General features: G+C 42.1%; 1 protein-coding gene across 1 annotated transcript in view; it reads right to left on the reverse strand.

The window, feature by feature from the left end:
- DNAH3 (dynein axonemal heavy chain 3) overlaps positions 1-27,300 on the reverse strand; it is a 730,495-nt gene that overhangs the window by 316,840 nt on the left and 386,355 nt on the right. The window contains exons 21-22 of the mRNA XM_077448990.1: positions 23,971-24,087; positions 10,230-10,409 (exon numbers count right to left, since the gene is read on the reverse strand). Of these exons, the coding sequence (XP_077305116.1) occupies positions 10,230-10,409; positions 23,971-24,087 (297 nt within the window). The remainder of the gene's footprint in view (positions 1-10,229; positions 10,410-23,970; positions 24,088-27,300) is intronic.

Raw genomic sequence — 27,300 nt, forward strand, 5'->3', positions numbered from 1 at the left:
TAGAAAAAAAGAGGGAGGGTTATTGCTGTCCTGAAAGTCTATTGGAAAACAAGTTACCAGTAAGTCTAACTTTAAATTTTCCAAAACGACTTTCAGGACAGCACCCGAGAGGATTACAGAGACTTACTCCATTCAGGACGGGAAAACTTTCCTTCCAAAAGCCTGATCCTCAGCTGTCATGAGATCTAAATGCAAATGTCGTCAGACTTGTCAAGGTAGCTGCCTTACATATCTGCTCAGGGGTGGCACCAGCTTTCTCTGCCCAACTCACCACTGTAGCCCTTGTGGAATGAGCCAGGATACTTACTGGACTCTTCTAGCCTGCAAAGGAATAGGTTTCTGCAATAGCCATCCTTAACCATCTTGCTATGGTTCCTCTGGAAGCTTGCTTTCCCTTTTTATTGCCTGAACATAAAATAAATAGTGCATCTGCACGTCTAAAGTCCTTAGTGACTTCCAAGCAACTTAGGACTGCTCTCTTAACATCCAAGATATGGAATTCTTCTTCCTTCTTACCCGACGGATTATAGCAGAATGTAGGGAATGTAGGGAGAACTATCTCCTGAGAACGGTTCTGAACGGACACCACCTTGGGCAAAAAATTAGGATCCGTTTTTAGAACAATCCTGTCTGGAAAAACTGAAAAAAACGGCTCCCTGATTGACAAGGCCTGCAACTCACTGACTCTGTGAGCGTATATAATAGGCACCAAAAAAAACAACAACAGTTTTTAACGTAATTAATTTCAGGGAGGCCAAATTAATAGGTTCGAAAGAATCCCTGGTCAGGCCCTGTATAACAATTGTGAAGTCCCACACTGGGCAATTTTTAGTCACAACTGATCTAGACCGAGAGAGTGCTTTAAAAAAATCTGGTCACTAAAGGATCTGAAGCAATAGGCCTTTCCAAGAAAACCCCTAGCGCAGCCACCTGAACCTTGAGGGTGCTGATCGCTAGGTCACTATCTGCCCCTTCTTGCAGAAACTCCAGCACAGAAGCAATTTGTTTTGGTGATCTTGCAGAAGTTGCGCACCAGGAGTTAAAGACTTTCCAGTATTTAAAGTATTTAAAGTATATTGCTCTTGTGACCTTTTTCCTACTGGAAATCAGAGTAGCCACCAATTTATCTGAGAAACCCTTTCTCTTCAAGAGCTTCTCCTCAGAAACCAGGTTGTGAGCCTTAGCTTTGCTAGATCTTGATGAACCAGAGGGCCCTGCAAGAGGAGATCCTGCCTTAATGGAAGATGCCAGTATGGTTTTAGCTGCATCTGCAGCAGGGACGAGAACCATGGCCTTTTGGGCCAAAATGGAGTGATCAGAATTATCGCTGTATCCTCTCTCCTGATTTTGCTTATGACCTGAGGTATCAACTGAAACAAGGGGAAGGCGTAACATAGGCGAAAACTCCACCTACTCCTAGTGACGGCTCGTACCTGTTCAAGGAGGAGAAGAGAGGGATCTGGGCATTTTCCTGGGTCGCAAAGAGATCTACTCTTGGCTGTCCCCATCTTTTTAAGATCAACCTGAAGACCTTCAGATTCAACTGCCAGTCTGCCTCTAAAATCTGGTTCCTGCTGAGGAAATCTGCTATTTCGTTTAGAGTTCCCTTTAGGTGGACCATGGCCAAGGATAGAGTATGCTGCTCTGCCCAAGCCAGAATACCTCTTGCCAAGTCCTGTAGTGCCCTGCTTCTGGTTCCCCCTTGTCTGTTTATGTAAGCCACAGCCGCAATGTTGTCCGACAGGACCTAAATATGTTGTCCCTGGACAAAATCTGCAAAGGCTAAAACCGCCCTCTCTACTGCCTTCAGCTCCCTCCAATTTGAGGACCTCCCTGCCTCCTCTGTGGACCATGAGCCCTGAATCCACTGACTGCCCATGTGAGCCCCCCAACCCCAGGAGCTGACATCGGTCGTTAGTCGTACCTGGACTGGGAAGAACCACAACAGACCCTCTGAAAGGACCTCCCGTTTCCTCCACCACCATAGACTTCTTTTTACTGTGGTGGGGATCTTTACCAGAGAATCCAACGAACTCTGCTGGTGGTCCCAAACCTTCAACAGAAAAGTTTGCAGAGGTCTGAAATGGTGCTTTGCCCATTGGACCGCCGGTATGGAAGAAGTCAAGGTTCCCAACACTGACATAATCTTCCTGATGGACAGGGTCTGATTGAACTGTAGATGAGACACTATTTGTATCAACTTCTCCTGTTTCTCCTCTGGCAGGAAAATCTTCTGATCCAGAGAGCTGATACGAAACCCCAGGAAGATCACTTCCTGAGCGGGGACCAAGTTTGATTTTTGGAGATTTATAATCCAGCCTAACGCTTTTAGGTGGGATCAGGCTCTGTCCAGGTCTTTTTGCAGACCATCCCTGAACAGCAAGTCGTCCAGATAAGGAATCACTGAGATTCCCTCTAGGCATAGGGGCGCTAATGCTTCAACCATAATCTTAATAAACACCCTTGGGGACGAAGACAGGCCAAATGGGAGTGCTCTGAACTGTAGATGTACTACCTTGCTCCCCTCCCTTAGTGCCACTCTCAGATATCTCTGTGACCTGTGAAATCGGAATGTGGAGATAGGCATCCTACAAATCTATGGATGCCATATAGCACCCTTGATTCAGGAGGTTCCTTTGGGATGTTTGTGACCAACAGCCTTTTCGGAGGGACCTTTATCATGTAACCCTGTGAGATCATGTTCAGATTCAATTAGTTTTGAGTAATGGCTCCCCACTGAGGGAGAAACTCCTTAAGTCTCCCTCCCACCTTGAGGGGTGAGTCATTGTGATTTGCCGGTGGTCGCAGGAGGATTGAGGAGCTTCCACCCCCACCCTTGGATTTCTGAGCAACCAAAAGCTTCCTCTTGTTCTACGATCTATCTTCCGGTTGCCCTTTTGGGGCCAAAAAAAATGCCTACACATTTGCATTTTACATTTGATCGGTTTCTTCTTGACCAGAAACTATTTCTTTTTGTCCGCCCGCCAGTCAAGAACAGACAAACCATGCGCCCTGCAAAGGGGACACTACATAGCCTATTTTTAGACGCTACATCCCCTGGCCACATTTTCAGCCACTAGGCCCTTCTTACTGAATTAGTCAGGGCTGCTGATCTGGCTGTCATGCGAACCGACTCAGCTGAGGCATCTGCAACATAAGCAATCGCTGCTGATAAAGTAGAAAAGGAGTCTAAAATCTCCTGCTTTGGGGAATCCGCCATAATGTGTGCTTTTAATTGGTTAGCCCAATGATCTAGGTTCCTTGCCACACAGGTCGTTGCCATTGCCGGCTTCAAATTAATCATTATGGACTGCCAGGCTCTCTTTAGAAGGAGGTCCATCTTTTTGTCCAAGGGCTCTTTCAATGCGCCCATATCCTCGAACGCCAAGTCCGTTGACTTAGAGACTTGAGAAAAGGCAGAATCTAATTTTGGGACTTTGTTCCAAATGAATTCTGGATTGTCTTCAAAAGGGAACCTCCTTTTGTGTGCCCTGGAAAAAAATGGCTTATTTTCGGGCTCCAACCATTCTTTCTTGATCATGTCTGAAATTAAAGAATGGACTGGGAAGGTGCGACCTCTAGAACATCCTTCTTTTCTTCCTCTATTCCTAAGGTCGCATTGATCACCTTAAGGAGTCCTCCCACCTCTTCTAAGGATAATTTATACTTAGAGGGGGCCTCTGAATCATTTTCTTCTTTCTCCGAATCTGGCTCGTCTAATGCCATAGAGACGGACTCCTGAGAAGTGACCTGGGATAACATACCCCCCATCATCAACTGAGGGTTCCCTTGGGACTTCAGGGATGGCTGCAGGGTTCTAGGCTCTCCTGACATCCCCTGATCTTCTGTCAAATTAGATCTGAACGCTTGGAATGTAGCCTTGAGTTCATCCTTAATAGTCTTCAGCAAATCACCACATATGGATGGGGATTTCTCCCTAAACAAACTTGAAGTACAAGACGCACAGAGCATTTTGACCCATGTTTCACATAGTTTTTCCTTGCAAACCGGGCACCTCCTCCTAACTGGTTGGGCAGCCCTTTTAGCCTGGACACACAGAAAAGAAACAAGAAAAACAAACCACGCTATTTATAAAACTCTGCAAATTAATGCAGGTGACACCCAGGTGCATCTAGGAAAAAACACACAATTCCCAGTGCCCAGCAAGCCAACACCACCCCTATACCTTCAGCCTCAGAGGTAAAACAGAGAGCATTACAGGTAACCAAAACCCCGGAAATGGGGAGGGGATGCGGGGAAAACAGGGGGGGGGTGATACAACTTCCCTCCCCTCACTGGAGCAAAGGGTCAGGATAACAGAGAGGCTTGGCTCCTTACCTTCACCTTGCTGGCGCTTTGGCTTGCCCCCTTATCTGCATCGCTCTCCATCCTAGCACAGCAGAAGCGTGGTATTGATTCACCGCCGGTCCCGGGATTCAAAAATGCCGCTGCGCCAACTGGGAAACAGAAATAAGGCATCAGGTGGCCCTCCTCTCTCCCCCTGCGCTCTAGTGGCCAGAAATGATGCTGCGTGCCACCCGAAAGTCCAGGCGCTCTCCCGAAGGACGTGGCCGAAGGCTCTCCTGGCCACCAGAACAATGGCGGCTGCCGAGTTCCGCGATGAAGCACGCGCTGCATGCGGGAAAAACAAAACACCGCAGCCACCTGTCTGCAGAAAAAAAGAGGGGACTGGGACAAGCAGACGTACTAATTCTCCCGGAGCACTGAAGGGGGAGAGAGAGCCCATGGCACCGTCCAGGTAGGAGGTAGATGGGACCAGCTCTAAGAAAAAAAAAAAAAGGTAAAGAGGGGTGAGAACCAGCACCTTCTCAGGACCAGCCTGAGAGATCATGGCTCCCACCGGAGGTGTTCCTCCAGCTGGAGGAAACACAAAAAACTGAGGAGGCTGCGTGGAGGCTTTCTGTTTAAAATGAGGTGTTTCCTTTGGGAGAAGGAGCCATGATTTCTCGGGTGCTGTCCTGAAAGTCGCTTTGGAAAGCTGGCATTTAAACAGGGGTGTGTAGACTTTTTATATGCATTATATTAGTAGCTCCTAGCACAAGGCAAAAGTCAGCACCTTAACTCCTAAATGGCAGAATAAATCCAACATGAGAAGGGCACACACAAGTTTCTTCTGGCTAATAAAAGTAATAGCAGACAGGTGGAAAATTACTAAAGTACTAAAAGACTCGAATTTAAAAAATAAATAGATATAAAAATAAAACAAACATATATATATATACTTATACTTATCCGTTCTGTGCAATAGTTTTGCACAAAGCAGCCCCGATCCTCATCTTCTTGGGTCCAACGGTGATATGGGCTCCTCCCCCCAACACACAGAACAGGACTAAGCCCTGTCCCCGCTCCCTCCTCAGTTGCTGTGATTGACTGTCTCCGAGCCAATGAGGAATAAGGAGACAGGGAGTCGGGACAGTAGCCGCACTCGTGCACATCACTGGATCACGAACAAGCTCAGGAAAGTATTAGGGGAGGGCAGCATACTTAAGGTTTTTTACCTTCATGCCTTTACAACTACTTTAAATGTTTCAAACGACTGACAGGTTCCTTTTGGCAAAATATACTTTATATTAAAATACGTTTTGAGTTGGCATAGGTGGAATCATTTATTGCTTCTGCCTTGCAGGACTAGGGTCTTCGATATGAATACCATATGCATGGAGTTTGCATGTTCTCCCTGTGCTTGTGTGGGCTCCCTCAGGGTCCTTCCACACTCCAAGGGCATGCTACTAGATGCTACTAGATGAATTTTCTCCCATCTAATTTGGCCCTGTATGTGTATGTATGCATGTGAGGTATGGACCTTAGAATGTAAGCTCCTTGAGGGCAGAGACTGATGTGTGTGAATGTACAATATGTAAAGTACAGTATAAATTGTTGGTGCTATATAAATACCTGTACTGATAATTAGAATAGTGAAATTTCCCCCCAAAAGTTTCTCTGCTCCCTCTTACAATGTCATAACAAAACATGCAAACCTTTTGTAGCCGGCCTTTTCAGCTATATATGTACTCCATATTAAGGAGGATACATAAGGCATACTCATTTTGCGTCATAGTAGTTTGCAATAATTGTGTAAAAATGTGGACCCTCCTGGACATAGCTCTCTAACAAGCCAAAAAACGCTCAAAACTGAAGCTAATTTGAATGTTGAATTTTTTAAAAATGTATTTAAGCAATCTCAACATCTAGATACCTGCACGTCTGTTTTCTTTTATTGCAAAGTGCCCCAAAAGTGCCAGATACCACCACACTGTGACTTGCAATTTGCAAAGAGTGAACATTTCCTATGTTCACCAGCCCTTGCTTTTCCGCATTTCACTTTTGATTAGTAAAGCTGCCCATTTCAGTGACAGGTCAAAGTGATTTGCAAAAAGCAATCAGTAGAGCTGGTTTCTAATCGTATATTGAGCCCCCCCGGAATTCAGGGCACTATGTAAGAATTGGGAACTGACTGGCAGCTCGAGATGCTTGCTAATAATTATAAGTAGTAGTAGTTAACCGGGAGATAAATGCTGAAGAAAGTGATAGTGATGTCCTCTGCAGGCTGTGGCTGTATAGCATGGGCAAACTCACTAAACAGAGGTAATGATGCCCTGCCTGAGGACTGACCATCACGACCACCTTTGCCTATGGACACATTTGTTGCTGGCCCCTTTACAGTGCCATAGGAACATCTGCTTTTCCTTGTTGTCCTCTCAGACATTATTGGGCGGGAGGGGGCGGTGCTTATAAGCAAATGTAAAGAAGGTGAAATCTGTATGTAGATGCGCTTTAATCAATGTAAAGAGGTGTTTGGTGCAATTTTGAGTACTCACACTACACAGACACACGCCATGGATACACTAGAATATACTGCAATATAATGCGCCAAACGTACAGTGACGCACAGAACCATATGGCGTTAAACTGGCAGTGACGCACAAAAAAGTAAATGACTTTAAACTGCCAGTAACACACAAAACCATATGGCGTTAACCTGGCAGGAACGCACACAGAACTATTTGGCATTAAACTGGCAGTTACACACACAGAACTAAATGGAGTTAAACTGGCAGTAATGCTTGCAGAAGTAAATGGCGTTAAACTAGCAGTAATGCACAAAACTATATGGCGCTAAACTGGCAGTAATGCTCTCAGAACTATATGGCATTAAACTGGCAGTAATGCACACAAAACGATATGGCGTTAAACTGGCAGTAGCGCAATCAAATAGACCACGTTCAATTGTCACTACACTGACACTATCTAAACTGTCCCTACTCTAGCTATACACTAATGTAAAGATAACTGACACAGTCTCACTAAACTACGCTGAAACTATCTAAGCTGTTCCTACTCTACACTAATGTATGTATGAATGACACGGTTTCACTACACTACAGTGAAACTATCTGAGCTGTCCTTACTTGAGGCACACTATGCAAACCTGAATGATGGTCCTCCTCACTACACTCACATTATTTCTAGACTGACACTAAACAAATATTCTACACTGACAGTTGAAGCAAAATAGCACAGTATAGCACACTAACTCATAGCACTGAACAAAGCCCTGTTCTATCTCTCTCCACCCCAAAATAACATTGAAAATAGCTGCCATGGAAAACATACTTTTATACTGTGGGGCGGGAATGATCCATGATTGGATAAAGTCATGATGACAGTGTCCAATCATGACTGACAGTGCTCTGTGCCCTGATTGGCTTTCCCTGCTTCAGCCAACCAGGGCTTGCAATGCACTATTCAGTGCCGCAATGCATTGTGGTCAGTTCGGGTGGGGGGGGGGGGGGGGGCGGACAAACAGTCGAACGGCCTGTTTGGCTGTTCCTCAAATGTCCGAACAGCTAAAGTTCGGCCCGAATTCATGCTCGGGCTGAACCATTCGGCCATCCCTACTCTTTAATATGCAGTGGTTTTGGTTGGTTTGTAATGTTTGAAAACAGTGTGGTATAAATCAAAAGCATACAAGAATACACAGCTCTCTAGCTGCCACTTCCCTCTCATGCAGGAGGCAAGATAAGCCCAGCCCACTCTACAAGACCTGATTTTAATGACATAGTGCTGTACAGCCAGAAAGAATGCGGTAGCCCTTATAAGACTGCTTCCAAGGAGTATGACAGCGGTGTACCGGGCACATCTGGCACCCAGGACTGATCATTTTTTTATACCCCCTCACCCTGCAAAAAAGCAGCATGGCTTAACCTTGAGGCTTTAACACCCCACAACCTCACGTGTGAATCAGCCCCCTAAGTAGTAGAACCCCCCTTCCCCCACATTACAGACCTCTCACAACTCCTCACTTCACAGTACAGACCTCTTAGAACAGATACTCCCTCATCGCTCCCCCATGTGAAGTAGAAACCCCCCTTCTCCCCTAGTACAGACACCTCAGTGCAGACAACCACCCCAATATAGACACCTCCTATTACCCTCCAGTACAGACCCCTCAGTAATAGAAACCCCCCCTCTTATCACAGTACAGATCCAACAGAATAGACAACCCCCTCAGTAGTAGAGACCCCACCTTGCCTCAGTACAGACACCCCTGAACCGTCTCCCTCCCAAATTAACTCACCAGACCGTACAGCATAAGATCAGAGTGCGAGAAAGGGTTGCTCTTGGCTCTGTCAGAGTGAGCTCTCTGCCTCTGAGCTGCTCTGTCACTGAAGCAGCGGCTGCAGACTCGCTGGGGGTGCTGTGGCCACCTGACTTTTCTTTTATTGTGCTGCGCAGCACTGTGGCAGATGATTTAGTGGTGCAGTGATGTGTAACACACACAAAAAACATCAGGCGGTTCCGGCACCCTAAGGGAATGTGCATCTACTGTGGACTTCACCCCCTTAGTACACCACTGACGCATGGGAGAATGAAAATATATAACTGAAACACATTTTACGATAAAATAAATGTATAGCAAAGTACTACAGCAGTATATTCTAATATGAAACTCAAATTGATGATACTGCACTCTATTAAGTTTATTGTATATTTATATTATATAATATCACATCTTTGTCATTCTTTTCTTGGTGTTCATGTTTCAGAAGAGGTTTTATTGCATGTAATACCATAACAACCTAGTCATCAACAAAATTAAGAGTAAGCATTAAAAGCACTTTGTTTTTATTCATTTTCATTTAAAGATTGCTCTATTATGTAATTTAGCTCACTGAAGTCATATAATCTAGTAAGGACAGAGGCGGCTTTATCAAAACCCACTCTGCCATTTATCACAGACTGACAAGAAGCTCATGATGATTTCCGGTTATAGTCAGTTATAGTCAGTGATAGATGACATTTTTAATGGGCAAAATACTAACCCACACGTGATAAAGGGGTACACTAGTAATCAAAAATGTCTTTATGTAAAGCCATTTAATAAAGCAACTTCTACTTTTCTGCCTTTAGACACCAGCCCACTAGACTTATTTTAAAAAATCAAATGTGTTTGTTTCTCAGAAGAAATGTTTTTTTGAAAGAATAACATAAAACCTAGTTCTACATATACACAAATTATATTGTGTATGTGCCCTAAACATTGTTGGAATAAAGGATAGGAACTTTGGGGTTAAGCTTGTATTGCCTACTGCAGTGACACAGAAGTTTCCTTTAATTTTGTTTTAGACCTGAGAAATTATAGCTAGAATGTGATTGGATACTCTCAAAATTTTCTCTAGGACTAGTTCAGTGTATTTGTTTTCTGACATCATAATTTCCAGGCATACTATTCAGTACAATAATTTGTGATGCAGACTAATTGTGCTTTGTGGAATTGTCTCCACAAATTGTCTCTACACAAAGTTCACTTGTCTAATAAACAACACAAATTGCATTTATTCTTTTAGTAAAATCATTGTTTTCATTGCAGAAGTTTTTTTTTTTTTCAACTGAATTAAGGTTACCTACATTATCTTTAATAAGCTTCAGAAAAACTCTCTTTATATTTGTAAAAATGAAAGACGATAATGGTTTGCACTAATCCTCTGACTCAGTCGGTATTATGTTCTGGAGTCTATAGTTTTAACATTGCCATATCTATTTATTTGCTGTTTTATGGAGAAATCTGGTATATTCAAAGACAAACTATATTGTTTATAGGTTTATTTTCAGTTTTTTGCAAGAAATTATACTATATTAGTCTACCCTTTGCTTTATTGTTTAGCTTTACAAGATTGATCATTTAAAGCAACAGTTATTTTACATACCGCTTCAGCCATGAGGTCCTTCCAGGTACTGTCTACAATACCAAATTTTCGCCCTTCTTCTGGCATTTGAGCTATAATGTCTTCCGAGCTGAATATAGGTTCCAGGTAGAGCCAGGTCGCTTGACATTTTAACCAGGAATCTAATATATCTTGGATCAAAACAAGTGTCTGTTCCCATTCCTGCAAGAGAAAATAATTTTTCCACAGATTTTAGAAATACGGTCAAATACCTTAGCTATGAAGCTACTGCATTACAGCCTTGGCTGGCCCACTGGAGACTGGGGCATCCCCTCGTTGGTCTTTAGTATATGGCCAAAAATTTAATATAAATTACCTAGTGAAGGTCGGCCATTTGAATCTGTCATTCCTGTTAATGTTATGCCTGTCTTTTGGTGCCAATTGTTCCACCCCTAGAGCCCCCTTCCACATCATTTTGTCAATTGTTACTGTGCAAGTGACTAACTTGACTGACTGCTGCTGCTTGGCTACAACCTATCCTCAATATTTCACTGTGATTGCACCCTTTGTTGCTAGGCAGTGACATACACAAGTACCAACATGGTACTACCTTCAACCTAAATAAAAACCAGCCAGCTCAGGTGAGCCCTGGGAGCTTCTGGAAACTGCACTGCTGAGTTGACTTGCCAGGTGTCCAGGGAAGAAAAAATGCAATATAGCAGCGGGCAGCCATCTTCTTTACTAAGTGAACAAATTACAGTCTAAACTCATCTGACTGAATAAATATAATTAAAAACTTTAAACCTGGGGCATAGTGAATGGTATCATTTATTTTGTTGGTCAGTAACTTACTTATCGTCTGGACTGGTAATGCTGGTATATGGGTGGGTGGCCCTCTTGTTTAGGAAGTGAACCAGAATAGCCTAAGCAAATCTGAATATTTGACTGACTAAAAATCTAAAAACTAACTATATCCTGAGGCACAGCAGGAATGGTGTAATATTTCTGGGGCTTACATCTGGACTGGTAATCCTAGGATTTGAGATGCCATCTTCTTTAGTAAGTGAAAATCCTAAAGTAAAATTAAATTTGACCAACAATTGGAAAACAACTGTATATTCTGGGGCACAATAAGAATTGTATCTATGTATTTTTTTTATCTGGGAGTCATTTGCTCAACTCTGGACAGATTTGTGGGATTTGAATGGACATTTTTACTTGTAAGTGAAAGAGAAAAACTGAACGTAATTTTAATAATTGACTAACTTAAAATATAAAAATGATATTGTATGAGAATGGTAAAATCAATTTTGGGTTCACTTACTTGCATTATGCAAAGTTTTTACAATTTACTTTTTTAACCACACACCCAGACTCTACTCTTATGTTTGTGAAAAAGAGCTAATAGCTGTACTTGGTGGCTGAATATGCAGTTTACGAGCACAGGCAAGGCACCTAAACATCATATGACAAGACACATGGAGATCCATCTGCTGGCTGCTTAAGAATTTAACTAACTTTCATTTGCAATGTTGTATGTTTGTGTGACTAAATTTCAATGTTTGTAAGCGTTGTAGCTATTGTTTTTTGTCAATTATGTATTTTTTTTTCAAGGTATTACAATCCTGTTTAATACAATTATTTAATCCTGAAATGCTTATAACTCTAGAGGGAATTGTAATATTTAAATACCTTAGAATTTGCAACAGAATCATTCATATGCCTATCTAGAGGCTAAAGAACACAACACATTATGTAACACAGTGACGTCCTCCAAACAGCACAGCAGAACTGCCCCATTCCTGATGCCATCCCTAACTTAGCATGCACCAGTCAGGATGTATAACAGTGATGTCCTACAGCAGCATTGCCCCATTCCCAATATCATCCTCAGGCCAACATTCACCAATCAGGATTTAACACAGAGATGACCTCCAGAAGTTGTCAACCTTTTTACAGGTAGCCTGACAAATTTATCTTATACTGAGCCAAAAAATCAGTAGTGTCTTAAAGCTTCATTTCATCAAAAAATTGTATTTTCTTAAAAGGCTGGTCTCTCCAACCCAAGGGCCATCACCAGGCTGAAAAGCAAATACTGAGAGGCAAACATTTTTTACAAACTTGTACGCATACTGAACATTTTGCTTAGGCATTTCCATTAATATTAATTATGTGTTTCCAATATGTCACACTCACTTGCCTTCAAAAATAAGGTAATCATCAAGTAATTACTTTAAATAGGTGACCCCTACACAGAATATCATTGATAATTTAGTTTAGAATGACAATCTCACTGATTAGAAACATAGCATTGGGAAAAATCTTATTTGTTTCCATAAGTCTTGGTATGACCATAATTCGCAGCCTGCTGCATATACAAACCTTTTTGCAGTATATAAAGTTCCTCTTGTTATGATAGTGAGGTCTTATTAACCCTAAACCGGGTGAGGAGAATGCAGATTTGAATGAATGCAGTGCCACCATTATCTCTTCAAAATTCGCAATAACGACAAAACAAGATTCAGCCTACGCTCACATTGGGCCAATTTTAAAGGCAAATTGAATGCCAAATCGGTAGCCTATTGCCAGCAACGGCCCCATTCCTGCACTACTTTTGGGGACTTTGGGGGCGATTTCCATAGACGTCTGTGCATAAACAGATGTCTGTCAAATCACCCCCAAACTTGCAATGAAATGCGATTGCCATTTTGTCATGTTACAACCAAAAAAAGTAAATGTATTTTATGTGATAGACCAACACAAAGTGTCCCATAATTGTGAAGTGGAAGAAAAATGATATATGGCTTTCACATTTGTTTTACAAAGAAATATGTGAAAAGTGTGGCTTGCATTTGTATTCAGCCCTCTTTACTCGGATGCCCCTAACTAAAATCTAGTAGAACTAATTGCCTTCAGAAGTTACCCAATTAGTAAATTGAGTCTACCTGTGTGTACTTTAATCTCAGTATAAATACAGCTGTCAGAGGTTTGTTAGAGAACCTTATAGAACAAACAGCAACATGAAGGCCAAGGAACACACCAGATAAGGGATAAAGTTGTGGAGTACTGTAAAGCAGGGTTAGGTTATAAAAAGATATCCCAAGCTTTGAACATCTCACGCAGCACTATTCAATCCATCATCCAAAAATGGAAAGACCATGGCACAACTGCAAACCTACCAAGACATGGCCGTCCACCTAACCTGACAGGCCAGGCAAGGAGAGCATTAACCAGAGAAGCAGCCAAGAGGCTCATGGTAACTCAGGAGGAGCTGCAGAGATCCACAGCTTAGGTAGGAGAATCTGTCTATAGGACAACTATTAGTCGTGTACTCCACAAATCTGGCCTTTATGGAAAAGTGGCAAGAAGGAAAGTCATTGTTGAAAGTAAGCCATAAAAAGTCCCGTTTGCGAGAAGCCATGTGGGGGACACAGCAAATATGTGGAAGAAGGTGATCTGGTCAGATGAGACCAAAATGTAACTTTTTAGCCTAAAAGCAAAATGCTATGTGTGGCGGAAAACTAACACTGCACATCACCCCGAACACACCATCCCCACCGTGACACATGGTGGTGGCAGCATCATGTTGTGGGGATAATTTTCTGTATCTTTGTTATTGGAGCCTCATGGTTTATGTATTACTTCAAACATTTATTTATATTAAGTTCATATTTATTTGGCAACCTAGTGAGGTTTTCACCACTGGTATATGCACATTGGTAATGTATTAGGATTGCACTATTGATTTACTGTATGCACTTTTATTAGTCATTATAGAGGCACATAGCACCTAGGACAAGTAAATAGGGTCTGTCACCTTTCATTATATATCCTCATACTTGCACTATAACCAAGTATTTTACACTCTTAGTGTATGCTACAAAACAAATGCCAAGCCCCACTGAAGTGTTCGGTCTGGCTTGAAGAAAAGGTGGCAACCCTATCTGGAAATATGCATATGGTTACAATAATTGACATTAAGGGAGCATCTGATGAAGCATAATAAACCATTCAGCGCTCCCACATTATACCCTTCAGCTCAGGATAGACCTCTGATGTATTTTTTTCCACTTATTGCTGGTATTTACCATATATCATATGCAATATGGATCATGGGCATGTGTTTAATATGAAAAGATTATCACATATGCAAACAGAGTCACCATGCTTGTGCACAGTTTTATGAGGCATTGTGACACTCTGAACATAGAGTAATATTTGGCTACACCTCTGAATACCATCTGCTTGAAACAGGGGAGTACTGACCTGGCCTGACCTGAATGCTGACTGAGTTTTTTATCAAATGGTTATTTTATGAATGGTGTTGTTCTAAAAACTGGCCTCCTGTGATTTTTCTTTGGCAGGAAACCAGAAGTCTCAAGGACATGTAGAGAAACTCCACTACTGACCATTGCAGAAAGATATAAGACACAGATAAATATGTTATGTAAATTTTAGGTCATATAGGTAGAGTGGAGGTTAGAGTATGCTATTTTGAAAAAATATAAGATGTAGCACCCTGGAGTTTAGACAGGGATGCTCCTCACAAAATTTACTAGCCAGGAGTAGTTATCCTGGTTGATTGTTAGAGATCCATTGATTTCTCCCTAAGTTTGGCCTTGTTGCACTTTTCTCTTCTACCTCTAGGTGGCCAGATACTTGGTGGCACTAGATATGAGAAGGGCAACCCAAGGTCAGGTTATAGGTATATGGGATGTCTTGGCCTATGGACAGGGGTTTTCTTGGATCCCTTGGTTTTCTGGGAGAGCCTATATATTCAGGTGGAGTCAGGTAAACTATGTTCTGTGCCACCTGGACAGCTGTCTGGGTGGATATTTGTCATATGCCTGGGCTGCTAGGCCAGAGATTGGGCCTATCCCAGGGGCATCTGGCTGCTAGGCTGTCTGAGGGCCTATCCAGAAGCAAGAGAGCAGCGCAGGATTGGGATTGCGGCTTGCAGTCCAACTAGAAGTGACGGTTCTGCTGGCTGTAGAACATGTCATGGTCTGAGGTAAAGGGGAAACTGTCGCCACTAAGGGAGCAATCACCTTATTGCCAGGGACCACAGTGAGTAACTGAAGCAAGTACCGGAGCAGTATTCTCACTGAACAGGCATGGTGGAGAATCAGAAAACTTCAGGCAGTGTCAAGTTAGGGACCCAGACAACGGAGGTGACGCTTGCAGAGCAGACTTGTGTGTCAAGCCAGGGAACAAGCAGGCCAGTGGGGAGAAGCTTGAGAAGTGTCAGGAGTGCCAAGCTAGGGACCCAGCAGAGGCAGGGGTGACACTTGAGGAAGATACCACCGTGAAGATTGGAGGAGCTCAAGGGATTCAGTGACAGTGAATCAGAGAGTCTAGTGAGAGACCGGGAGCTCAGTGGACTGAAGAACTACAAGAAGAAGTTGTAGTGAAGGTGAAAGAACTGTTACACTTTGTGTTAGGAACTATTAAAGACTATTGCCATAGGAGACAGCATTCCTGCACATGCAGATGTAGCTTCTTGCTAGAGGCCTTTCCCTGCATGGCTGTCCTCCTATTGAAAATAAATATATAGAAGAGCGCCAAGTCAGTAAAAGGTGCATTTATTTAATACAATCAATAAAAAGTCTCACTTACATCCATGATCATTATTATCCTCCGTTTGATAGTCAAATCACTGTTCCCTTTCGCTGGTGCTGTTACTGGATACAGACATGCAAAAATCCTTCTCCACAGCGCACTAGGGGAAGCTCCGCTGTGTTCTGTAATACACAGAGACACAGACAAGCTCGTAGACAGCGTGTGACGTCAGCTCGGGGATACCCGAAAGCACGACACGTATCTTTTAAAGCGCTAGTATCTTATGTTGTTGGTCCTCCTATTGAAGTCTCAGAGTCTGCTACATGAACTTGCAACTACTCAAGAGTATCCTGGCCCTTACCCTCTTTCCCCCATAAAAGTTTGTAAGAGAAATAAACATCTTTTGCACCAAAGAAGTGTCTGGCATCCAATAACTTCCACCTTGCACCTACTATGCCTCACAACCCACCATATATATTTCATTAGACTGAAGAAGCTGGAGACCTTGTTACATTTAGCGCCCAACATGTGGCTAAGGTGTTGTGCTTGCAGCAGTCGCCCATAGCAACCGGCTTTAGCTCCATGGGAAGGTGGCTAGTAACCCTTCAATGTTCTTATATACTGTGTTGTTGTGTGTACTATCAATGTGGGGAAGAACCAACAAGTCTCATTGCTCAGGGGAAAGGATCAGCCTGGTCTTTTGACACTTCTCGGCAGCGCTGTGAGGGTTAATACAGACTCCAAAATGGACTTCATTACAGTTTTGGCGCCGCAACAAGGAGAAGGCGGGAGCAACAGTTCCCAGAGAACATTTGCACCAATCTATTGGCAGGGGGATGATACCCCCCTCTGCAGAGGTTGGATAAGGAAGTGCTGTCATGTGCGCCTGATTTTGGGTTAGAGAAGGAGATTTGGAAGCCTGGTGGTGGATTGTCGGATGAACATTCCGGATATCGGATTTGGCCTAAGTGAATCCAAAAGTCATGGTGACGGACACCGGAGTGTGGTATGCCACAAGGGGTAAGATTTCCCTGTATACTGCTGGAGGCTATGATGTCACAGTTGAGGCCTTGGATCGTCTGTCAATGTTATAGGGAACAGTTGTTTGAGGTCATCGCCCCAACCCAACCTCTGCGGATACTGCAGGCAGATTGGGGAAAGAATGTCCCTGTCCCGGCTGGGGATGATATCAAGAGCCCACCTGCCGTCACCCGAGTCAATAAGGGAAGCTACTCCTCCGATCTCAAAGGCTGTTCCAGGACCCAGCATTGTGGTTGCTTCCCAAGGCCGTGGATTGGCTCATCTGCTTTCTTTGATGTCGGGGCCCCTACTGGGAAAGAGGACACCAGAGTCGGGTAAGCCAGCCAAGATTGAATGCAATGTGCCAGTAGGAGAGGTGATACCAGTGGCCAGTAAGGGAGAGAAAGTTGCAAAACCAGCCAGCTCCAGGTGCCACAATCTCCCAACCTCTATAGTGCTCCACTATATCCCAGTCAGAGGCTCCCTCAGACAGGCTATCTGAGCTGTTCTCAGACACTCTGTCCTGGACGGGGAAATGGACGGATAGTGAGGAGGAGCCTATGAGTGAAAGGGTGGATGATGAGATTCCTCTGGGGCCCAATACAAAAATTGAGCTGCCTGCTACCACCATTCTGATTGTGTGTGTGACTAAATAATTTGAAGAGAGCCGATGGGATCAGTGGGTCCTTTCAACAGTTGTTACTATACCCAAAACGGTCCCCAAGTTTAACTGCAAACCATACACCATTACTGAATACCTAGTACAGCATGCCATAAATGCATGTGTTCTAGCAAAATATGGAGATACCAAGACCCTTCCTAGGTTGTTCAAGGTGCAACGTATTATTATTAAGAAGGTAGCCAAGCAATATGGGCATCTGTATCCATATATCCCAGTTAGTCTGGAAGAGGAAATTGCGGATAAAGAGATCCAGTGGGTCGACAAAGCTGTACGCAGTTTTATACACATATAGATCTACCCAAGTTATCACCAAAGATCGCTGAAAGATATGCTTGAGTATTAAACACCTGGGGCTATGGCTGCCACGTTCACTTAGATGATGTTAGATGATGTCATCCAGAGGCCTGAGAAAAAGGATCTCAGGTATTTCATCACTACGGTGAGGAGACAAGGGGAAGATTTAAAGTTGCCAGACCTTGCCTTTTATTGTTAACCGTGGATTATAAATGTGCACTTTTGGAGTTAAAGGACGCTCTGCTGAAGCCACTCTATTTCATTGCACAAAGTTCTTTGCTAGCAGTGAACATTCCAGAAGGCTGTACTGCCAGGACTGTGCTGGACTGAATGGTGCTGGCAGTTACATGGAGTGATCACTGGAGCCATGTTGGCTAAAACTGAAGTTGTTGGGGTGTTTCTGTTATGATCACTTAGTGCTCCTGTTCCTCATTCCAGCACCTGGGTGTTGGCTTTTGTTTTTCCCCTGTCTGTGTTCACCTGCAAGATGACTGATCTGATTTATATATATATATATATATATATATATATATATATATATATATATATATATATATATTCTATATCAGTCACCTGATATAAACAAACCAAGCACTCTATCCCTTGCTTGTGATAGACACTTACCTGCATTGTTCCTGATTAAGTCTCCCATTTGTCTGCCTTCTTGCTTTGCTTTCTGTATGACCAGGATTGGATATTGGACTATTCCCTGAACTCAGCCTGCCTTATTAGCTGGATCATCTTAGAACCACGCTATCTGTCTGCTAAACTGCAAGTAGTCTGTTGTTTGCTCTGCTCATGTCCTAGTGTGGTGACCAGCCACTATAGCATTGTGTATAAGTCCTGGAGGCAACCAAGTACCGGTAGGCCTGCTTGTCTTAAAGGAAAGAAGGATGCTATAGGTTAAGCACACAGTAGCTAGCTATAGTGTCTGACCACCTGCACTGAGGTAGACATGACATTCATGACAATTTTACAAGCCTTTAACAAAATGATTGTTACATGGTTGCAAGGGGATCCCCAGTCTTGGGCTTTTAGTCTTACCGCAGGTGACCCAGCTATCGGGCCAGTTGAAGAATTTTTCAAGGCCCTGGGTAGAGGTAACTATGATAGAGTATCTATGATGATCCTGATTGTGCCCACTCAGCAGAAGCTAATCTTAGGTCATTATGCCAGGTTAAATGCATCGCTGAGCAATACTGTTCAGATTTCCACCGCTGGGCACCTGATTCAGGGTGGAATGACGCCGCTCTAAGAAGCCAATTCAGGTTATGCTTATGTGATTCCATCAATGACTCCTTAGTTCACTACCCTGAACCGAAGTCGTTAAATGAAGCCATGCAAGTAGCCATCTGTATAGACAGGCGTTTACGGGACAGGCTTACAGAGAGGTTTGTTACTTTGCCCCCTAGTACGCTGCTCACCTTTTCTTCTTTTCCTGAGCCCAGCCTCTCCAGGAGGATGAGCCTATGCAAATTGGCACTACTAATGTATCCTCTGGGGTAAAAGGCTAGAAGATCTCAGGGTCTCTGCTTATAGTGTGGCAACCATGGCCACGTTTTTAGCAGAAAAAACGCTAAGAGTCTAGTGCGGGTGGGGTCTGCTTCCATAGACCATACTGTGTCTGTTTCCCACAAAGATGGCTTATTTGTTCCTGCACAAATTAGTTCTGCCAATTTTCTCACCACCTCTCAGCTTTTATTGATTCTGGTGCTGCTAGCAATTTCATTGATAGGGACCTAGCACACAGTCTATAGATTCTGGTGACTAAGGTGCACAGACCCTTCTCAGTCTTAGCCGTTGATAATTCCCCCTTGTCCTTGGGTCTGGCGACCTTGTGGACGGTATTACCCTGACAATTTGGAAATTTCACAGGGAGACTATCAGCTTCTACCTGATCTCTTCTTCTGCTTATCCCCTTATCTTGGGGTATCCGTGGCTTAAACTTCACAACCCACACATAGATTGGGCTGCAGAGGAGATTGGGTCCTGTTCCCAGACCTGCATCCAGAATTGCATTAAAACCACCAGCCAGTTGCTTATAACCAGTGGCCAGTATCAGTCACGTGCTTTTCCAGTCCTATTCAGATCCTGTTCATGACAACGTTTCCAAATGTGACTACAGTTTACATAACCATGTAGCTCTTATAACAAAAGACGCTGACAAGTCTATTGACTTCTCTACAGCCCACCTCTCCAGCCAATGGTCACAGCCTGAACCCTCTCCTAGAAACCAAGCTTATCCATTGTCTTGTAGCCTTTATCCCCGTTTCAAAACTTCCACTAAATCCTCAGAAGTCAAGCCCCCTGGATTATCCCTACCTTTGCCTTTCGCTAAACTCCCTTGGATGCACGGTCAGGCTAACTTGTCCGCAAGTTTCACCGTCGCTACACCTGGTGATGCGATTCAGAGTGTTTCTGTGCCCGGCAATGCGATTCAGATAATCGCTACACCTGGTGATGCAATTCAGACAGTTGCTACGCCTGGCGATGCAATTCAAACAGTTGCTACACCTGGTGATGCGGCCCAGTTGGCCACTGCATCAATTATGCCAGTCCAGCCCATGCCCATTGAACTTTCTGCTTTTTCTTATTCCAGACTCTCTGGCGATGCATTTCAGACAGTCGCTACACCTGACAATGTGACCCAGTCAGCCACTGCATCAATTATGGCAATCCAGGTCATGCCCATTGAACGTCCTGCTTTTTCTTATTCTGGACGCCTGGTGATGCAATTCAGACATTCGCTACATCTGCCAATGTGACCAGTCAGTCACTAAATCAGTTACGCAAGTTCAGCCCATGCGCATTGAACTTCCTGTTTTTTCTTACTCAGGACCTTCTAGTGATGCGATTCAGACAGTCGCTGTGCTTGGCGATGCGGCTCGGTTGGCCACTTCCTTGATTGTGCCGGTCCGCCCCATACGCCTTGTGCCTCCTGCTTTTTCTTATTTAGGGCTTTCTGTAACCTGGACTCACCCTACTTCTCTATCCGGTCTAAGAGGTTCAATCCACCCTTTGGATAAACTGCCTCATTCGACCAGGTGGGGCTTTCAATACTTTTTTCAGGTCTCTCTGTATTCCCCTCATGTTTAATCTGTCTGGCTTGGCCCAGTGACATGTCCCGTGCTAACCAGCCTGACCTCGTGGATCCTCGGACCTCTGCTCATTCTGATGGTCCTGTGCTGAATGTCCAACTGGTTTTTGAGGGTCTGGGGGTCCCTCCTCAGAGGGGGGGTAATGTCATGATATTGTACTCCAAGCAAAATTCCTGTGTCACAAATTCTGTGTGTCTATAAAAAAAACTAATAATTAATAAATATCTGTGTATATAAAAAAATATACCATATAAATTAATAATTAATTAATTCCCTGTGTATTATAATCATCTGCACCTGCTGGAAATATATAATAAATCAAAAGTATTATAGGTTACACCTCTTATAGCTGAAACTGTGATCAGAGAGCTCACAAATACTATAAAACCACAAGAATCAAGATAAAATGCATATGGTGTTCAGGACTCAGTCCCATATACACAATCCACAAGCACCCTGCCGGAAAAACTCTCAATGTTATCCCACTATTCTGAGTGTGCTGCTTTTCTCTTGATCCTTTTCCTTAGCTCTCAATTACCATAAAGAGAAAGACAGAAAATAGTGTACTACTGCAATATACAGGATAGGCTTTGTATGCACACAGCGATACACTCACAAACCCAATCCAGTGTAAGCATAAGATTGCGGCAAAACATCAGGTTACACTCCTCACAGCCTCTCCATGTTTCCAAACGCCTTCGGCTTGATGTCACTAGCTCCTCCTCCTGACACGTTGCGTCACAGGTCACGTGACGTTCTCAAGGGAAAACCTAAGGAAAAGGATCAAGAGAAAAGCAGCACACTCGGAATAGTGGGATAGCATTGAGAGTTTTTCCGGCAGGGTGCTTGTGGATTGTGTATATGGGACTGAGTGCTGAACACCATATGCATTTTATCTTGATTCTTATGGTTTTATAGTATTTGTTAGCTCTCTGATCACAGTTTCAGCTATAAGAGGTGTAACCTATAATACTTTTGATTTATTATATATTTCCAGCAGGTGCAGATGATTATATATTTTGTATATGCAGAATTTATTTATTTTATACACACAGAATTTATTAATTAATAATTAATTATTAATTTATATATTTTTTATATACACAGATATTATTTATTAGTTTTTTTATAGACACAAACGGAATTTGTGACACAGGAATTTTACTTGGAGTACAATATTGGGGGTATTTTTGGTATCTAGCAATTTTTATTTATATTAGCGCACTAATTATATTTGTTATATTGCAGTCTTTATAAGTGAGAGATCACTGTCATTGGTGCAGCTTTTATTGCATTCACTTTATTATTATTATTAGTATTTTCACCATACCAGCGCTCAAGTATTTTTTATTTAGTATTTGATAGTAGAAGTGCATGCCTTTTTCTTTTGAGTGAGAGTGTTCTTATCCCCTTTTGATCTCCTTGATATGCTTATCCAACAAGGAATCAAAAACAGGCATTTTTCAAGGGGTAAAGCCATTTTACACAGTAGTAGAAGACGGAAGACAAAAGTTCCAATTACTATTACTACAGAGTGATATTAGTAGAGCTTGAGTTCTGGGCCATATGCTAAAACCAGGCAGCAATGGTCTGATAGAGTGCCAAAGACACAACTGTGGGTTGCATGGCAGGTGTTGCCACTGTAAAGATCCTTTTAAGGAGGGCCTCTAACCTTTTATCTATTTGCTCTTTGAACGTGTGATTATCCTATGAGGGGAGGGGTGCAGCAAGGGTTTTGTTAATATAAGAAATGAACAGATCTACCACAGGAATTGCCCATCTCTTGAAGCGGAGGTTCACACAAAAATTGAACCTCCACTTTTTGGAACCCTCCCCCCCTCCGGTGTCACATTTGCCACCTTTCAGGGGGGAGGGGAGTGCAGATACCTGTCTCAGACAGGTATTTGCACCTCTTTCCGGGCACAGACTCCCACGGGAGTCTATGCCTCTTCCCATCCCACCGCGCTGTCTGCTGGGACACACACGGGTTCCAGAGACATCACGAACCATTTAGATTGCGCTGCGTGACTCGCTCATATGCAGTAGGGAACCGAGAAGTGAAGCCACAAGGCTTCATTTCCTGATTCCCATAGCGAAGATGGCTTTGGCAGCATCCGAGGACCGAGGGACGGTTCGGCCTCGGGTCCCGACATCGCTGGACCCTGTGACAGGTGAGTGTCTATATTTTAAAAGTCAGCAGCTGCAGTATTTTTAGCTGCTGACTTTTAAAAAATATTATTTTGCGGGTCTCCCGCTTTAAGAAACCTTTCCTCAATAGAATTTTTTTGAGCAAACTGTTTCTCCACTTGAGATCATTCTTCATATAGGACATACCTAACCTACCTGTGAACTAAAAAGGTCTTAGCTGATGTAAGGAACTTTAGGGACCCCATATCACAAATGTTTAGAAGTAAAGACTTCACTTTCCAGTCACAGGCTGGTGGGGGGGGGGGGGGGTCCATGACAGCCTAGGCTCAGAAGAAGTAGGTTGAATGATGATGGCGGCCATTCAACCTGGAACACCGAGGAAAACTACTGTTGGAAAAGAAGTATGGTGGGAAACAGTAGAGCAATTCTTTTTTTTTTTTTTTTTTTTTTTTTAATAGCTATTCATTTTTTTTAATTATTATTATTTTGGCTGGAGCTCTGGTTTCAATTTAAAAAACGAGTTAAATAATGCTGTAGTGTGATTTTTGGGATTTTTGTAACAACTCACTGAATTTTTGTAACAACTCACTGAATATAGCAGAGTGCAGTTAGTGCTTTATTCTACTCTGTAGGGGTCAGTTGTAGGATTCTTACCTCTGGAAGAATATAATTTGAGTTGGGTTGTGTATTTTACAGACTCCTGTGTAGTTGCTATTTCTTACACTTCCGGTAAACTCACCAATGTACCTTTAATAACGTTGGCATAATAGAGTAAGTGATTTAGTAATATGAAAAAGCAAACTATCATTTTTTATACAGATATTAGGTAAAAATGAAATGGGTATCTTTTCAATATATGTTTGAATACTTTCTATATATAAATAAAACACAAATTATGTATTCAGTGTGAAGTGCTTCATTGAAAACAATTAATCAGCACATTAAAATAGATGGGGTAATTACTGTTGAAATTTCCACTTACCCTGGCTTCATTTTCAATCGGCTTAATGAATGGAGAACCACACATTGTTTGTGTTTTAATAATGTGATCATCAAGCAATAACTGAATTTCATCAACAGCGGATAGGATGCTTGTGCTCTGCAAAACAGTACAAAATGTTTAATTTACCAGTTTCTTGACAGATTACATTAGGGTTTCACAAATTAAACCGTCTAAAATATTTGAATCCAATTTAAGATCAACTGAAAATGAAATTGGTCATGTACCTTTTTCAATAAAATCATGGGATCTACTTTAAATAAATTACATGTGCCTAAATGACATACGGTATCATAGCCAATGCCAAGAATTTATTGGTTTGCACCAAAATGTTGGCACAAGGCTCCCTGGTAATGACTTATATTCACTACTATCCTCTCCCATCACTACCTGGCTTTTTGTCACTGTCAGTTATAAAGGGTTGCAAAAAAGCGCTACAACCACTTTGTATATTATTTTATATATACTGTGATTCTGTACTTGCCAAATATGCTGCAGAAATCTCCCTCCACTGAGTCTGGCTGCAACCATTTTAACTGTGGACAGCTGAAGCTGCTGGCTGTTCACTTCCAGGATTTACAAAAGCACACAGAGGCACACCTCCAGCTCTGCAGCTCTCATTGACCCTCTTATGACTCACCCCCCTCCCTTCCTGGCAAACACTCACAAGTGTGAAAGAGATAGAGCTGTGCATGATGTCATAAGCCTAGTCTTTTTACCAGACAAGAAACAGGAAGTGGGCTATATAAGGTATTTACTGACACAAAAAAATATGTTTTACTATCCAAAATTAAAACAAGGGCGGATGATTTAATAGATGGAAAATTGAAAAAAATACTAAAGGTCTGCTTTACTAACAAGTCTTATTAAAGAAGAAATGTTGATAGCTCTGGTCTCCTAACAGGGGCATCAACAAAAGATTGTGAGCATGGGGACTATTACGGGGCACATATATAATTTATTCAAATGGAATAGTATCAAAACACTAGTTCATATTAAAAACCGTTTATTCAAAAAAAGAAAGAATATATACAACCATACAAAGTGTACATATGGATCACAGTTGGTAGAGACGAAAGAGGTAATTTATTCAACTAGTTTCGCTTTACAGCTTCATCAGGAAATTACCTAGGTCTGGAAATACATTAGTTTAGTATGGCGAAACATTAAATATTAATAAATACAATAAGAAAATAGAAACATATATAATAGTTTTTTGGAGACAACATTTCGACGTGAAAGCTCACCCATACCTCTCCCGCCCTGTTCCGGTTCCCGGGCGGGAGAGGTATGGGTGAGCTTTCACGTCGAAATGTTGTCTCCAAAAAACTATATGTTTCTATTTTCTTATTGTATTTATTAATATTTAATGTTTCGCCATACTAAACTAATGTATTTCCAGACCTAGGTAATTTCCTGATGAAGCTGTAAAGCGAAACTAGTTGAATAAATTACCTCTTTCGTCTCTACCAACTGTGATCCATATGTACACTTTGTATGGTTGTATATATTCTTTCTTTTTTTGAATAAACGGTTTTTAATATGAACTAGTGTTTTGATACTATTCCATTTGAATAAATTATATATGAACCTCGTAATAGTCCCCATGCTCACAATCTTTTGTTGATGCCCCTGTTAGGAGACCAGAGCTATCAACATTTCTTCTTTAATATACTTACTGGGATGAGGGGGCATATCTTTAGTTATATCATTATAACACTCCCAAGCCACTCATTATTCTATTTTAAACAAGTCTTATTAAACTACAACTTATCTCAAAAAGTTAAACTTTATGGTATATATAAAGTCATATACATATAAAACATCAAAACTTTTATTGTCAAAATGTTCCGGTGCATATATAAATACACCCAGAAAAATTATATATATAATGCATATGCAAATAAGCGTGTCCTTATATGAACTCTTTGTAAAAAATAAAGGACTCATGAAAAGCATAAAACAGTGATGGAGATGTCCACCTCTCAGAACACAACCACCAATGTTTGATCTCCTACAGACATACTCCATCACCCAGCTGGGCACTTACCCTCAGATTATGACCCCTTAAATTACAGGAAGTCATATACAGACTGCCAAAGGAAAGCTTAAATGATCACTAATGGAGCCACTATTAATGGAGATCAATCACCAAAAAAACCTCATCTCTGGTTATTCAGTCAATATTCCTGCTCTTTGGTTCCCCCCTCAAGAAGACCAGTGATAACACTCGCTGTCAGGTGCACCTGCTATTATACAGGAGGTCGTTAACTAAGGACATCCAAAAGTAGTTCAACTGAGGGGTGGGAAGACAGCAAACAAAACGCTAACAGGTCCATGAAAAAAAACAAAAGAACTGGAGACTGCTTGCAGGTCAAAGAGCCACATGAAGGCTCTCCCAAAGCTGGGCCAGATGAGGTTAAAACACCCACCTTTTATAACTTAACCACTTTCAGACTGGACCATTTTGCTGGTCAATGACCAGAGGTCTTTTTACAATTTGGCACTGCGCTGCTTTAACTGGTAATTGCGCGGTCATACAATGTTGTGCCCAAACAAAATTTGCATCCTTTTTTTCCCACAAATAGAGCTTTCTTTTAAAAGGTATTTGACTGACTCTGCGATTTTTATTTTTTGCGATATAAATGTAAAAAGACCGCAAATTTTGAAAAAAAATGATATTTTCTACTTTTTGTTATTAGATAAATCCAATAAACTCAATTTTAGTCATACATTTAGGCCAAAATGTATTCAGCCACATGTCTTTGGTAAAAAAAAAGTCAATAACTGTATATTTATTGGTTTGCGCAAAAGTTGTCACATCTACAAACTAAGGTACGTTTTCTGGAATTTACGCAGCTTTTAGTTTATGACTGCCTATCTCATTTCTTGAGGTGCTAAAATGGCAGGGCAGTACAAAACCCCCCCAAATGACCCCATTTTGGAAAGTAGATACCCTAAGGAAATTGATAAGAGGCATGTTGAGCCCATTGAATATTTTATTTTTTTGCCTCAAGCGATTGAATAATGACAAAAAAAAAATTTTTTTTTTTTTTTTTTACACAAAGTTGTCACTAAATGATATATTGCGCACACATGCCATGGTTATATGTGGAATTGTACCCCAAAATACATTCTGCTGCTTCTCCTGAGTATGGGGATACCACATGTGGTCGACTTTTTGGAAGCCTAGCCGCGTACGGGGCCCCGAAAGCCAAGCACCGCCTTCAGGATTTCTAAGGGCATACATTTGTAATTTCACTCCTCACTACCTATCACAGTTTTGAAGGCCATAAAATGCCAAGATGGCAC

Source organism: Lithobates pipiens, unplaced genomic scaffold (genome assembly GCF_037356315.1).
Source record: "Lithobates pipiens isolate NorthernLeopardFrog02 unplaced genomic scaffold, aLitPip1_a1.2 Scaffold_22, whole genome shotgun sequence".
Classification (NCBI taxonomy): domain Eukaryota; kingdom Metazoa; phylum Chordata; class Amphibia; order Anura; family Ranidae; genus Lithobates; species Lithobates pipiens.